Source organism: Strigops habroptila, chromosome 7, assembly GCF_004027225.2.
Source record: "Strigops habroptila isolate Jane chromosome 7, bStrHab1.2.pri, whole genome shotgun sequence".
In the NCBI taxonomy this organism is placed as follows: Eukaryota; Metazoa; Chordata; class Aves; order Psittaciformes; family Psittacidae; genus Strigops; species Strigops habroptila.
In genome coordinates, this window is record NC_044283.2 from 16,151,132 (window position 1) to 16,167,840 (window position 16,709).

Below are 16,709 nucleotides of genomic sequence, written 5' to 3' on the forward strand. Positions count from 1 at the left end.
CACTGCTGCTACCGACCCACGGTGTTACACATCATTAATGTTAAAAAAAAGAGCCTCTAACCAAATTGAGCTGTAAGTGATTCACACCTGAACTGTAGACTTCCTTTTTTGCTGGAAGAACATTGTAATTCAGTGAAACACCAATTCCAGAAATTGCTGGTGCATCATCCTGCACATGGGCGTGTGTCTTTTGCATGCAAGGAACTGTAAATGCACCATATAAGAGCATATTTGTTAACACAGTTTATTGGCACACTTATTGGCAAAGCATACATAAAATACAGTTGTATTATATAACACACTGACTCACTGTGTCTTTACATGATGAGTTGAACATATTAATATGCAAATGAAAAAAATTAGTTTCTCTTATAAAGTTTCACATAAATACACCACAACCAAAAAAAAAAAAAAAAAAAAAAAAAAAAGCTAAACCAAAAAAAGGTTTGAGGGCTTTACAAAAATATTATACAAGAAATATACTATGAAAAGAAATAACAACAAAGCCAACTCAGGTACAATAATAAAAACACAAAAGTTTTAGATTTATTAAGCTGCCCACAAAGTTAATGGATTACATGGCTTTAAAATATCTGGATCGACAGCAATTTTACAAAGCATAAACTCTCATAGGACCGGGTGTCTTTTTCCACATAAAAATATTTCTCATGTCTTTGATGAAAAAAAGACATTTCTTGTTTCAGGTTTTTTTATTAAATGATGGAAAGAGTATCTACTGGCATCAGCTAAACGTAAATGAAAAATGCTGGATCCTTGAAATGTTCAACTGATGAAAGAAAAGTTAAGGAAAGAACAAAAGTTACTTGAAATTACTTTTCCTTAAAAACTGATCTTTTTCTGAAACAAGAAATTTCAGGTGCAAGTTGAAAAGCAGAAAATATATTACAATTGTAAAAAGTTTTACATAGTTACCTTAATGAGATCCTGAGCACTGATGACTTGTTTAAATATGGCCATTGTTTGATGAGGAAAAAAACCAACCCCTTCCAATAAAATGCATTGTCAGAAATCTGCCATGAGATGCTATTTAATTTTCAATTATTTTAACTGAGGTCAGTGCCAGTATCACATTGCATGTGAATGCTTCCAAGAAATGTATATGGAAGCTTATACAAGAGTTTTCCCTAATTAAAAAAGTTGGATAGCTTTAGTTTAGAAATAGATACTTTGAAATGATATCCATTGAAAGGTGGTTTTTTAAATTTTACTTTGAAGAATGCTGTGCAACAGTAATTAATAACCCACTGACACGCACTGCAGTGGGTACTGCTGCAGAATAACCTATTGGGAAGCTTGTGGTGTGGGGTTTTCAGATTTAGTCTCCTGGTTAGCAGGAGGTTTGCTGTTCCATGGGCTGTTATTTCCCAGTGCAGGTGAATTGTTGAAATCTTCTTCATCATCCATGCCATTTGCTGCATCATACTGTGTATTCTCTAATCTAGTGATAAGCCTTTCGTCTTCATCCCCAAATTCGCCGCCCATCAGAGTTGGTTCTCCTACCACCATCACATCCTGTGAACAGCACCCAATATTTGTTATATGGAAACCTTGAGAGAGAAAAAATCAACTTAAAAAAGTTATGTTAGAGAATTTGCATCTCTTAACTTTGTGACATTTGAACAACAAAGTTCCTGCTTAGTAGGAACCAGGAAAAAGGCTTACACTTGATTGCTAATTTAAATGAAAAGCTATAACACATCTCTCTAGCTGCATGCTCATGGCTCTGGATCTCAGAAACCCCAGAACTGAGAAGCAGGAAGACTGAAACGTGCATGATTTTAAGCAAATAAGCAGGCCATGGAACTGCCTTAAACTCCTGCTTGAAATATTTAGCCTTCATCAAATAATTCTTTCCTGAGCCATTTTATTTGGAAAGGCACCAGGATGTGTCTCGGCTGGAACTTGGTGAGATGCGTATTTTAAAAGTAGTTTAAAAGAAACCGCATTTCTTATCCTCAGACTTCTCCAATGTGGAGCACAGCACTCTAATAAGATGGTAACTCTTATCCATAGCCAGCCAAGCCCTTTTACGCATCCAATATACTTGACATTCTGTTACTTAATTATGGTAATTAATTTAGGTAAAGTTTTCGATAAAAACAATGTTCACACTGATTTGACAATTTGCATAGCTAATTAAGTCATTAGCAAAAACCTGCTGATTGCCAACAAGCCCTGAATTTACCATCTGTTATTTCATGGTGCCTGTCACCTAACTCCATGTAGGCAACCCTGCCGCCAATCTGTGCAGTAAGAGGACCAATCTGTCCAGCTGGTACCGTAAAGGGAAGATGAAGAGTGCTAATTATAATTACACTGATGAAGCTAGTAGTCATCAAAAACTGAAGCATGCAAGAAAGAAAGAATTCATCTAATCACTGCTTTAAGTACAAATTGTCCTTCCATGAAAACAAGTAAACCGCCTACTGTACTCCAGTGCATCACAGATTTGCTGCAAAAAACCTAAGCAGCATGGGATAGAAAGGTGCAAACTTGAGATTGGAAAGCAAAGGTGCAAAGCCAGAGAGCTCTCTTGTTCTCTCTGTTCAACGGAGAATCAGGCTGCTGTGCTAACTGCTACAGAAATATGTGGGATGCATCTTTTCATGCAGCTCAGGTGGCAAGGCATCAGCTAATGTTTGGTAAAAGTGCAGTAATTCCAGATGTCTAGCTTTGTACCTGCTGATTTAAAAAGCCCTTCCAAGAATCCTAGTGAACGACAGATTCATATTTTAAAGGATCTGTTCCTCCTTAGGAATGTAAAAGCATTTGTAAAAAGCAAACAGAAAACAAATGTTTGCATTTAATAAGGTTTCTTTTTAATCAGCTATGTACCTCCTTCTCCATGAAACAATACAAATTATTGCCTGTAAGTATTTAGTTTCTCATATCCCTCAGCAAAGGCTGACACGCTACAGAAGAATGTTTATATCACATTTTCAGCCTGTGCTATGTCAAAAACTTGTGAGTAGATGGAAATTGTTGCATTTCTTATTTACATTGTCTATATTTTGTTACTCCATATAGCCATAAAATATTAGGTTAAATAAAACTCACATATAGCTTTGCGACATGGAAGTTTAAAAGACAAAAGTGTTTATAACCAAAAGTTTATTCTAATTTATTACATCCCTCTAAACAACAGACAGTGTATATTGTGCACTGCTGAACCAGACCTGACCCCATTGTACGGTGAGAGCATTAATGACAAGAGAGACCTGGCAGAGGACAGCAAGTTGGGTTTGAGTGTGCAGTGTGATATGGCAGGCAAAAAGGACCACAGTGGCTGAAATACAGAATCACAGACCGAGGTGGCAACAGTTCCTTTTACTTCAATGCTCTTGAGGATAGACCTCAAGTTCTCCCTGTTGCCATACTAGCCAAAGGTCAGCAACGTGGATGAGACTTAGAGAAGCACATCAAAAATAACTGTGGGGCTAGAACAGCTGACTGGGGAGGCCATGTGAAAGAATTAAATATGTATTACATCCACCAAATGATTGGGAGGGGTAAACATGCTTAACAGCTGCAAGTGCTGAAAGGAAGAGGATCACTTTAGGCCAATCTGATGAGCTATGAACTAGGGTACTAAGATGATGTTAAGTAAACGGAAATGTAATCCCCATTGCTAAAACAATATTCCTGTTACTAAGAACTGCAGACTGAGGATTAATGACCCCACGTGGAACAGTGCTAGCTTTGCTGCTCAGGTCACCTAACGCTGGGCTGGGAAAATCTCGATCCGTGGTAGGAAACATCTTGCATCAGAGGGGAGATGCTCAATGACCTTGTAAGTATGTCCAGCTCTAATTTCTCAGATTCTTTGCAAATAAAATTCCTTTAGTATAATGACACCCACTGAGAGGACAGTTTGCACTTGTACTTCTCTCTATGCTATTGAGTATCTCTCTGTCTCTCTGGGAATTAAACTACAATTCTATTGAGGTTAGTGGAGTTTTTCCTCGTTCTATTTAAAAGATAGATATCACAGCATTAGTCACAGGACATTTGAAAAAATAGTATATATATATATTCTTGACAATCTTGCCACTTATAGCTATGTCAGGCAAAAATAGTGTCTCAGGAAGCGCACATGCTGGTTCCTCCCCAGAGAGGATTCTGCTCCTCAGACTGAAAGCTGAAGACCCCACCGAGTGCACCCCATTGAACCTCCACTCACTAGATCCCGTGCAATGACCACCAACCTCTGAGGAGGACTGGAAGTGACTCCTTTTAGAGCCCCTCAATGCTTCTCCTTAAATTGGCCAGTGGGGGTCACTGCTGTTGAATGACACAAGGCTCCATCCCTCCCAGGGTTGAGGCTGCAGCTCTGGAGTGCTCCTAGCTCCTGCTCATGGAGTGAGAAGCAGAATCCAAGAATTAAACCCTACTCTCTCGCACGGCAGCATACACTGCTATGGCCTAGTTATGGTAGCACATATTTGACTAGATTAGTTTAAAAAAAGATTTAGACTGTAGTCACTCAATCTTATTAATTTACTCTGTGATTAGAAACAACATTTTTGGTCAAGGAATGTCTCATGATAGTAAAATATGGTTGCAGTGAAGCACTGTAAATAAAGCAGTGGATGTTTTACATTATGTGATAGAAATTTAATAATATAACCACAAAAGCAGCTTTCATGTATATCATACCTTACATCCTGAAATAACCCTAATTGCCATCCAAACTTAAATTGATGCATATAAACTACACACAGAGATTACTTCAAACACAACTCAAATGCAAGCACTTCTATTTAACAGACCGGTCATTTCTCAGGCTTCATCTTTTTTATACTTATAGCCTCAAAGTTTAGCTTTGCTATGCCCAGTTATGTAACTAAACTTTTTAACTTGGGATTTTAAAGATCAGTCTATGGCTAAACAACGTCTTACTGGTGTGTGGTGGTAAAAATGTGTGGTGGGCCATGTAAAATTCCCCATCCTATGCCTGCTGTCTTTGCTGCTGTTTGACCTTCTCAGTGTGTTACAGTGATTAGTTGGTAGCTCAGGTGTCACAGTCCCCAGAAGCACACAAACAGTGCTTCACAAGCCTGAGGTAATTTTAAATGCCTGAAACTATCAAGTATATTGTTCAAGCAAGTCTCATACTCCAAGAATTGAAAGTTGCACTAGTTTTAGCAGCCAGCATGCCCCTAAGTGCTAAGTCAAAAGAAGAAGGGTACCTCCTTCTGCTTTCCTTCCTTCGTATGGAACTGCATGAGTGGTGCTTATTTTTATAATTGACTTCTCATCTCCTTGTCACAAAAATTATTAATGACTAAGAGCCCCATTGCTGCCCACACCCATAATGGTCACTGCTTCCAAGACAAAAGCATAAGACTGACACTGGTGTTGAAATGATCTATAGAAACAGAACTGACATTTCAATTAGGTTTCAGAGTAAACACTTTGTAGAGGAAAATGGTTATCTTTCACATCTCATCATAGTCCTCTCTGTTAACTTGACATTCTGGTCTTGTTTGGAATATTTTTCGTGAAGCGCAAAAACTGGAAACCAATTTGCTCACTCTCATCTCCTTACAGCTAAATCTTAAATTCTGAATTGCACAGTTCTGAGACATGAGATAATTTCTGACACTAATCTTCTGGCCCTGGCACTGTTGCTCTGGTACTAGAACATCTGTTAGAAACCACCTAAACCTACCACCTGTTTCTGAAACACATAAGAGATTGTATTGCTCCCTTCCACATTAGCAGGTTTACCTATGGATTTGGCTTTCGATGAGCTTAGAGAACTACAAAGAGAAGGAGAGATTATTGAGGTATGCTTAAAGAATGCAAGGAGGCTCTAATTAAGACTCTGGATGTAACAAAGAACATTTGATTTACTTAGTGGTGTGATGCTTTATTCTTTCCAACACAAATGATATTTCACTGGGTTCATGGTTATAGTATTACACTCAACAGGATCTTCATTAGTAAATGAAAGCAAAATCCACCTATTAATTCCTATGGTTATGAGCAATGGTTCTTAGAATTTGTGAGAGTTGTGCATTGCTGTTAAATTTCCAAATTCAAATAGATGAAAATGGATCAATGTGCACTGTTTTTATTGAACTTAGGAGAATATGATACTTAAGCGATAATGGTTGTATGGACTCCTGATGATGATCCTGCAGATACTATCTGTAATTTACAGATCTCTGTGTACAAGTCACTATTCTATGTACAAGGGTCTGGGCTTGCAAGAAAGCTTTATTTGAAACAGAAGAACATGAAAAGTTTCAATAAACGCAATTTCAGCTAGTAAAGAGGCTTGAAAACTGAGAGAAGATTTGGGAAAACACTGCAGCTAGCTTCAAACAGAAGAGGAAATTAGTACTGTGTAAGTGATAAGGCAATGACACACCCAAATTAGAGAACTAATTTCTTTGAAATCATAGGAATGCTAATATTAGAAAGCCACATTTTCTATGAACCTTGAGGAAGGAGTCTTGCCCATCTTTGTTCTTAGTTTTGAGGAAAGAAGAAATTGGTAATTCCAGTTTCTGCCGAGTAGGTTAACGTTTCTTCCAAAGTTCAGATGTGATTGAGAACATGAACAAATCTAAGAACTTTTCAAATGATTGGCAGGTGTTGAGACTAAGACAGCTGAGGGGACTGCAGTTTCTGGGTCCCTGTTCTGTCAGCTTTCTTTACGCACTAAAAAAAGCCAATGCATTTGTGGAAATCACTGGCAGTAGGGAGCCTGCTCCAAGGACAGCCTGAGAGAAGAAAACTTCTGGTGAGAAAAATGTTTTTGTATTTGTGCTATTGGAGTAACTTTAGTGGCACTTGGTTCTACTTTCAACACACTTTGGTGTGTTGCATCAACACCTATGGGATACAGGTCAAAAGCATCACTGGACAAGTAATAGGCCAATGTAGGCATGAGTTGTGCAGTGCAACCACGTAGCACACTGGCTAACTCATTTGTTTTAAGAAGGTAGGAAACATGTAATATGTAACAAGGCACTTGGGCAAGAAATGTCCCAAGAGATTAGGATTGACAAGAGATGCTGAAGGTCTGCAATCAATAGCATGAGAACTATCAGAATCACAGAAACCAGTTTTTCCTACCGCTATAAGAGAAAATGAGCGCGATAGAGTGCAAGTGACTGTCAAAAGGGCAAAACATTGTATTTTATTTAGAAGGTTGAGAAAGTATAAAAATTAGTTAGAGATATGAGGACAGACAGAGACTGACCCTTTTCAAATTACTGATGAGAGGGAAGATGCATACCCACCCACTGGTAGAGACCCCTAAGATGCTTTTGAAGACTCTGTTATTAAAAATATATCAGAATGTGTCAGCACAGTCAAAGTGCTAATAAATTTAAGGCAACACAAAGGGCACAAATGATACTGATGGATTAGGCTTCAGCAACTGAACTTCAGGGTGCAGTGCCAATCTGACGCATGCACGGAAATACCACCATTGGTATGTGGTACATATACAATCATTGCAGTCTCTGGGTTTGGCTCTATTGTCAGCACTGTCCGTGCCTGAAGAACAGGAAATAATGCAGGTAGAGGAAATGGCACAACCTCCTATTACTGAAGAAGAATGTGTATGTAACAAGTACTGTTCCATCTCGTTGACCAGGGTTTGCTTAGCCCCATATATTTATCTGAAGAATTGGAAGAGGTTATGGGAAAATGATAAATCTCCCTGAAGTTTCAAGCTTTGTCATAGCTGATGGTACTCCAGATGCTTTCCAGTCACTGTCCTGAACATGGAACATTTGCCTCTCCAGACATGAACACCTCATTAAAGAAACAGAAGTTAATGGTGTCAGCGAGAAATGTGGATGAGGTATATGTTAAGTTCACACCTTTGCCAGAGTGTACACAGCATTACTGCAGGAGTGAAACAGAATAATTACTAATGTCCTAAACCAAGAAACATTACATAGAATAGAGGATAAGCAAACATTATCTAACCAGGATTAATTTACTATCAAATAGAAAACAACACAGAAGCATAAAAGTGACAGGAAATTAGGACTTAGATTCTATTGTGGTGGATAGACTGTCTTTGCTGGCTGGGAAGAAATCACTGGAGAAAAAGAGAAAGCCGAAGTACATGACTTCATATTAATCCAGGTCTGGTATGGACGTGAGCTCGCTGTTAGGGTTCTTCAGAGAAGAGTATGGGAAAAATGGAATCGAAACTAGCTCTGGTTATGTGAGTCATCTGGACAGAAGATGCAGTGATTTCATTCCCCTTCTCTAATGAGGGGGAAAATGTTTTTAACACTGAAAATGAATGATTTCAGAAGTTTTTTTCTACTGAGCAGGAAAGTTCCACTCACAGAAAGCTCTATGGCCAAATGCAGCTCTTAATTAACTGAAAACAGTCAAATTGTGTTTGAGGTTATCTTGTCTTTTATCGCATATAGAGGAAATCAAACATTAACTACTGAATGATTCGCTCTAAGGTAAAGTTACGTGAAAGAAACAGAAAGCAAGTTACTGCTACCTGCAGCTACTTTCAGAAAGCAGTGGCACGCCTGTAATAAGGCCCACTTCAAAGAATGCATTTTCAAGAAACATCTTGCTATTTAACTGGAAAGTGTTGAATAGTTTTACACCAAAATATCCTACTGCTAAAATTATTTTGAGTTCTGTCTACTTTACAGGGTGGCCCAACCATTAATTCCATCTGGTTTGCTATCTTTGCTGTGGGAAGAGCTGTTGTATGTCAAATCGAATAGCTGAGCATTTTCCACTTTGCAGAGTCCTAAAAATGGAACCTGATCTTCCTTACAAAGAGTTGGGACCATCTTGCTACTCTGGTACAGAAAACAATATTGAAAAATATTGACTATGCAGCACCCTGAAAGTCAACGAAGACTAAAAATCCATCCTTGGATTTCATTATAAACTTCACCATTATGTCTCAGATGCTCAACTATCATCTCCATCAGGAAGAGTAGCCTTAACTACTTCATGTGGCAGGAGCAGCCTTTCAGAACCCGAAGTCAGCTTGAATATCATTGGGAGTGACAGGTAACTTTCAAAGGGCTCAATTACACTCAAACATACAAGTACACATGGCTACCATTGAAGCCAACAAAAGTCATCTCTCCAGGGAGAGGCAGGCTCAAGAGAGGCAGGGAGTCAGAGTCTAGTCCTATTGAGCTGAACTTGGGGCAGGGAGTAGCCGAGATAAAATGAGTTTACTGTCCTTTAAACTTGGAGACAGCAGGGAAGTAGCTGGTTGCTCAGTTTTGTACCTAATTGGTGATTTTTCTTAAATATGGTTGATTATTGATCCAAGGGGTTTTCTGGCAGACACAGTCAGTGAGGCAGAGTGGTCCCTGCCACCAGGGGATCAGGTAGCTGGCCTTCAGATTGCTTTGTGCTGCCAGAAAACCCCAGAGATGCCTATATTAGGGAAAGAGTCCGACTCCAGGGATGCAAGCCATGTGAAAATTTTAATATGACAAGGAGAAAATATGAGTTTAATGTACTGAAGCCCAAAGCTTCTGTAAGCTAGTGGATTGCTGAATCAGTTGCTAAACAAAAACCTTCATTTCATTTCACTGATGTTAGTCTAGTCCTCTTTTTTATCTGGGTATTCAAGCTTCCTAGGAAGTGCCTGCTTTGTGCTAACAAAAGGCCTATATTCTTTGTAAGTCTTCATGAGGAGACCAGGCCTTTCCTATCTTCTGATCAGAAATTCAATAAAAATCCCTGCATGTTATTCCCAAAATACCACTTTATATTTTCTATAATATCAAGTTAATTTCCCTAGCTTTAAAATGCATAAGCTACCTCTTTATTGACTAAAGCACACTTTGTTACAATTTGGGGTCTGATTTCCCCTATATTGTGACTAGGGCAATAAACATGACATTGTCAAAGTGCTGGTACAGTTCTGGAAATGAATCTGTGTTTCTCTATATAATTAGGATGTCAACAGTTACAACTAGCAGGGTGGATAAGCTAAGACCCATATTCCAGGGAATCTACCCTCTGCAATTGGAGTGGTTGGAAAAAGAGATAACCTCTGCAGGTTAAGTAAATTCATAACCTGTTCCACTGAAGCACCTGAACCCAGCACAGATTAGAGGTAAGGTACTAACACAGGGACACCAGCGGTCTGCTCAGGTATGGCTGTCCTGTTCCACAGGGACTCATCCTCACTTAGCACCTGGCAGGTGGAAGTCTGCAAGACTCATGCTATATCTAAGAACACGAGGCCCGGTCTCAGTCTCACCACCAGTGGAAGTACTCTCACTGACAAGCAGGGGAGCTGGCCCAGGCCTTAAAAAAGTCACATCTGGTCCTTAGGGTACCCCTGTTTGAGGGTCATTCATTACATCTGCACTGCAGAATGGCTTCTTCACATCTCTTCACTAATATCCCAGCTTCCACAGCACACTGTGCAAGATTGCTTTTTGCTTGTGATAGTTTAGGCTCAAGAATGCACCTTCTTTACAATGTGAGGGAAGAATTAAAGCACCATAAGTGATTCAGGCCTAAAAGGAAAGTGAGACTTACAGGTACCTGACTTGATAGACTCAGGTTTGCAGCGGCTGACTTTTTCTTGCTGTTGGTACTATTTGCGTTGTTCCCAGCACTGCTGTTGGAAGTGCTGCTGGTAGAATTTTTCCTTTTTCTCCGTTTGGTTGTCGGTTGTCTTGTGGGTTCTGCTGCAATAAAATGGTAAGAAGGAAAGCAAATGGCAGGTATTGTAAAGCGTGCACTAAAATGATCCATAAACAGAAATGCTGAAATATTTTTTCATGTAGTTTTAAGTTCCTATGTTTACTAGTAGTAGTAGTAGATTTAACATATGAACCATGTAATAATATTTGAACCCAAACCAACAGAACCTGCTTTCAATTTTGTATAATGGAATAATGAAGCTTATTCTCCCAGCACTATCTATAAAGATATTTGAAAGCATTTTACCAATGGAAATAACATGATAACTATCATGATGCTCAAAGTGACCATGTAACTTGCTGAAGGTCACATAGCAAGCAACAGTGCTAATCAAATTCCAGGTCTTATTCTGACATAGGGTACAGCCTCAGCTGACCCATCCAGAGGCAAAGGCTGAAGGCAGCTTTGTATCCTTCTGCTGCCATCGATGCAGCATACAAGCAACTACCATTTGAGTTCCTTCTACCTCTGATGTGGACTTCATCTTTTAAACTGCCAGTCCCAAGAGAACACGTTAAGGCGTGCTGAATGCTGCTTGTCAGCAAGTCTTCAAACTCAGACCGAATCAGGACAATTACATAACTTTGCTTAAATAGGCAAGGAACAGAGGGGCAATTGTGCTTCTCAAGATTTGGCCTGAGCACCCCTGTGAATAGTCTTAGATATAAAAATCTTTAATAATCTGAAAAAAGAGAGAATTATTATTTTGAGGTGTAAGAGGAAGGAGATTAGGTCCAGGCCTGTAAATAACATTATATTAGTCTCAAAGACAATTAATTATGAATTGTAGCTGTAATTTCAGAGTCACAGCAGGAAGCTGAATTACACAAATGATGAATTCTAATGGAGCCAGTAGGCATTTTGCATTCCATCTACACATATTTTTGTACTAAATTATATCCTAGTCAGTGAAACCATCTGACTGTGCACATCTATAAATCACTTGGGTCAGACTGAAATCATAAAACATCAGAATCATTTTCAGGCTTACTTTTGGAACAGTGCTAATTCTTACTACTTTTCTTTGTAAGTAATTTTCCCCATTGTTTCTATATTAATTTAACTATAAAATCGGTAAAATACTAGAAATGAAACATACCTGGTGGGGCCACCATTCTCTGCCATTTTTGAAACAAGCAAGTCTTCAAGCAGTCTCGAGGACTTAGATTGTAAGTTTTATGTCTTGACATCAGTTCCTGCATTGGCTCCAGTATTACACACAACTGGAAGAAAAAGTCAGAACAGAATGATTTCATCCAAGCAAAGACTCAGTTGATGGGTGTTTACATAGCTGGAAAATATATTTTTGGCTTTTTTTTTTACCCTTGCTAACAGAGTATACCTTGTATGCCTCAGTTTAATCTGCTCTGGCATTGCCAGATCAAAATTAAATTGAGGAAAAGTTTTACTCACTACTTGCTATCTTAAATATTAAAAACTAATAATTAAAAAATCAGATAAACTTTGACTCTGGTATTCCTGACTGCAGAGATTTCAGAAGAGTAGAAAATTTTCATGCTTGATTGCCAAAACTGCAAAGATGAATTAATAAATAATAAAATGCCCATAGTGGGTTATCATTCCCAAGCAGCAAAATGTACACAGTGATCTTCTCCTGACCTGCTGCACTCCACATGAAGACTTCTCATAAATGATCTTTTATCTTGTTATTGCATGTAAAATAATTCAAATAATTTTGTTCCTTTGCTATAAGGACTATACATTCTCTTTCCATCACATGAATGACATATTTGAGAAAAAAAGAGAAGCATTTTATTTTCCTTGTCAGCTTGAACGCTCTATTGTGTGAAAGCTGGAGATTTCTGAAAACATGGAATTTCAAGCAAACACCTTTTTTAAATAGAGTCTTGTATATTTTCTATCTGTTCACTTAATTAAAATCACTGTTCACTGCTTTCTGCTCCTGTTAGCACAGCAGATCTAGCATAAAAAACAGTGAGCTGGTTTCTATTCCCTCCTGTTTATCACCACAGAATCATTTCCAGCCAGTTAAACCTTACACAAAGCCACAGAAGACTACAGAATTGCACGCATGTAATTGAGGGCTTACTCTTGCTTGCAGGATCCTTGGGTTTTGGTCATCCTACATAAGAAGAAAAAATCCAGGTTGATTTTGAACCCCTAAGTTCCACCTGAAATTTGCAGGGCTGGCATAAAGGCAGAAAAGGTTGCTTACTTGCTAACTGAGCACCTTTGATAAGGAAATAGCTGACACAGAATAAACATGGACCCTGCATGCCTTTTTTAGTCCCTTTTCAAAGCAGAACCTCATCTAGAAGCAGGGGAAAGTTTGGGGCTTTTTACCAATAGAAGCAAGGCAACAAGTTGGTTCAATTATTAGAACTTGGAAAGACAACTGCAGAAAGGCATAACTTAAGCCGAGTCTTGTTTTGAGTTATTTACTTAATTTTACCAAGTCTTCCTAAAGGAGCATCATGGATTTACTTCAGCAGGCGATGTTTCCATTTCATGCTTTTACAAATATTTAAGACATGAGGCAAATTCTTCTCTCTGGGTTGCAGAGCCAATCAGTGTTTGCTCCATTCTCCCCATGTGCACCCTACTCTCGTTCATATAAATGAGGATGTAAAGTATGCAGGGAAAATAGCTGAAAGGGAGCTGCCATGAGGACTAAGAGATTAATTCAGCATTTAAATATTTTTATGTATTGGCACTGACTTTTGATGAGCCTTTCATTAACAGCAGTTAAAATAGATATAACATAACGCAGCAGGGAGAATGAAGAGCTTCAGTATGAGGAACTGTTTTTTCCAACTGCAGAAATTGAATCTGCAGTTGCCTCATTGACTTTTTTCTCACACAGACCTTTTACATATATTTTTGTAGATAAATATCTGCAAGATAATCTAATAGAAAGAGAGCTGCTATCAGACTGTGCACTTGGGCTCAGATTTTCCTCTGGTTCAATATTCTATCAAGAATTTACAGCATCAGGTCCTAAAGTATGTGCAGGATCCAGTTTATGCTGTGACAAGAGGTGTTGTATTTTGTGTTCTTATTCAATTTATTCTGAAACCTGCAAGCACTTGCTCAGGTTTTGTGTGTGTTTCTGAGAGAGATGTGTGATCATAACGGACACCATTGTTTTGGTTCTCAAAAGTTTGGGTTCTGGCAGGGCTGCCTAAATTGTCTCATTATGAGAAGATAGTAACTAGCATGAAAAAGCTAGCTGTGATAATTCTTAACAAACTAGTTAGCCAGGACAGAGCAGTACACTCACGTAGCTCTACCATGGCTGGGATTAAAAGTATGTAAATATACATGTAGGGTCTTCCAAGATTTCCTTAGGGATAATTTATACATGACACATTTACTCCTTTGTACATATTTATTGTTGACAACAAAGAGAATGTTTTTTCTTTATCATCTGGCAAAGATGTTTCCTATTGTGCTCTAACTGTAATGCACACTGAGGAGAACTATGCAGTCCTTGCTGCCTGCAGATATCTTGAATGCTAATCCTGTCTATAATATCTCTTCACACACATGATTAAAATGGGATAAAGACCCAAAATGTAGCAATGTCTGACTGATCTCACACACATGGACTCAAAATGAGAAGCACTGGGGCCCCTATACTAAAGCATGGGACAGTCTCATCTTCTGGATATCTGGGAGGTGTATGGACTCATATAAATTCCTCTTCTGATTTTGGGGGTTTCACAACCATTTCTCTTTCTAAAGTCTGCGAATTGTAAGGTCAGCTTTGGATGCCTAAATAATAGGAGGGCATTGCACTCTATAGTGGCAAGCTCATTTTAAATGCATCTGGCTCGTGAATTTGGCACAAATGTAAAATGAACTGGATTAACAATGATTGATATTAAATCTCACAGTCTTCTTCAGTGACCTTTGAGACCTACTTGAAATCTAAAGTGACTCAAAACCAAATCCCTGAAAGAGGAAAAGATCATGGACTAATTATCTTAAGTCTGAGGAGCCTGCCTGCGACAGTCAGTAGCTTGGTTTTTGCAAAAAACTAGATCAAAAATGTGGGGACAAGATGCATGTAAGAGTTAGATTGGCCAAAACCACCTGCCATCTTTAGCTGCTAGTGAGCAGGGTCACTGGTAGGCTGGTTTGACTGCATCATTTTACAAAGCGACTTCTGAAAACAAAGCCAATGAAATGTTTTACATATTCCTACATTCACTGGCATATAGGAGAAGCCTGAGGCTTAAACTGCCTGTTCCCCACAGATCACCTAATCTTATTCTGTGAGATTCCTTTTCAAAACATCTATTTTAACATTTTTGCAAGAATTGGATAATATTAGAATGTACAAGTCTTTACTTTAGTACTATAATAATAGTATTTGGAACACCAACAAAACCAATCTCTTCTATAAGAATTTTCTGCACAGTTCAGAAACAGTTGCACAGGAAAATACCCTAACCACTTAAAAACTTTAGTGCAGTGACGATATATGATCACAGAAATAATTTCTACATTTCTAGGAACCCAGAACCTTTAATGGTGACACTTGACAAGATGCAGTTAGATATTTCCAAGCTCCATGTTAGGATACCACAAAAGGTGGGACTCATTTGCCCACACATATGTATCTAGCACCAGGTGAAATGCCCTAGGTTACGTTGGATCTGATCCGTCTGGTCGCTTTTACTGTCTCAGGACACAAGGCTCTATGTGGATGTTTCAGGCACTAGAAAATATCTTAAGTGTGTGGGCAATTGAAAGAAGCCCAAAGTTAAAAGAAAAGTTATTCTTCTTTTAGCTTTTAAAACATATTTGGAAGAAAGTGTTATCACAATAGATTATATACTTTCCCTCCACAGACCTAAAACCTACTGAATGAACTTCACATGATGCTTAGTAACACAGTATTATTAGAATTAGTTTTATTATTAGTTTTTTATTTGAACTCATCATTTCTGACCATTACTGCAGAATCACTGCTGTTTCACTGCCATAGCTGTGAGGTGGATCCAGCACTAGAGACGAACACTGCGCCTTACAGTGAGACAAGCCACTGGCATGATAAATTTGTATTTGCGGGTGTCTGGTATACACTGGGACACATGCACACATTTTGGTGCTGTATAGAGTGTCAGCGATTTTGCCAGAGTTCCATATGGATCCTATGGACAATTCATCAATTACAGGGCTTGGATCCAACTTGAGAAAATAGTAATGTTATACCCGCGGGGCTCAGGGAAGTGAAAGTAGGGAACACAATAAAGCACATGGTTCTTTGTGTTAGTAAAACACATCTGGAAGGATTTGACTTTTTTTTTTTAAATGACTTTTTACTTTTTTTTTTTTTTTAGGAGGAGACTAACATTTCAAAATGTTTCAAAACCAGTGTGTTTCAAGAAGGGATTTATATGAGGAGATACTGGAGGCACTGTAGACAGGAGTTGGAGGGTTCTGAGAATATGAATCCACATGTGATTTCCTGTAATACTTCAGTTATCAACAGAGCCAAAATCAGCCTTCAGAGGTGTGTGGGGGGGTCAGATTCAGCTCTGAGATCATTCCAGTCACACCAAGAATGGTTTAAGCCTTATGATTTTTGTTCTAATGCCAGGTTTCTATTCTTTTCTGAGAACAGATGCTCATTCTGGTAGCAGTGAAGATTAGCAGAAAGACCAAGGCAAAAGCTCTCTTTTACCTTACTTTTGCATATCCTAATCTTTTGTATTCTATTGCTAATTTAATTAGCAATTACCCTCTTCAGTGAAATCTCTTGTCTCCATGAGATTTTTGTCTCCAGAAGCAAAGGTTTGTTATAGGATTGGTGAAGGCGTTGCAGTTCTGCCGGCTCTGAGCTGCAGGTGGCAGAGCTACCTCAGATAACTGTCTTCCCTTGCTTACACTCCAAGAGCACAAAAGAACTGCAGCCTTTCAGCTTTTTCCATGCCTTTTGCATTTTAAAGAGAATTCAGTGGGACTTGAGTCTTGCAATACTTAAGAACTAAGACTGACACAACCACCAAGTCTCT

General features: G+C 38.6%; 1 protein-coding gene and 1 long non-coding RNA gene across 11 annotated transcripts in view; one reads left to right on the forward strand and one right to left on the reverse strand.

Moving 5' to 3' along the window:
• Positions 1 to 230: 230 nt before the first annotated feature.
• LDB2 (LIM domain binding 2) overlaps positions 231 to 16,709 on the reverse strand; it is a 388,950-nt gene continuing 372,471 nt past the window's right edge. Inside the window, exons 6-9 of one of the 10 annotated variants that reach the window (XM_030492995.2) lie at positions 11,804 to 11,927; positions 10,537 to 10,685; positions 4,227 to 4,369; positions 231 to 1,533 (exon numbers count right to left, since the gene is read on the reverse strand). In XM_030492995.2, the coding sequence (XP_030348855.1) occupies positions 4,265 to 4,369; positions 10,537 to 10,685; positions 11,804 to 11,927 (378 nt within the window). In that variant the 3' untranslated portion in view covers positions 231 to 1,533; positions 4,227 to 4,264. Of the gene's footprint in view, positions 1,569 to 4,226; positions 4,370 to 10,536; positions 10,689 to 11,803; positions 11,928 to 16,709 lie in introns of all 10 variants that reach the window. The other 9 variants (XM_030492994.2, XM_030492996.2, XM_030492989.1 and 6 more) reach the window with 9 other exon arrangements.
• Positions 8,495 to 14,772, forward strand: LOC115610899. The gene is made up of 2 exons (XR_003992383.1): positions 8,495 to 10,048; positions 14,593 to 14,772. It is a non-coding gene; the product is annotated as an uncharacterized LOC115610899 (long non-coding RNA).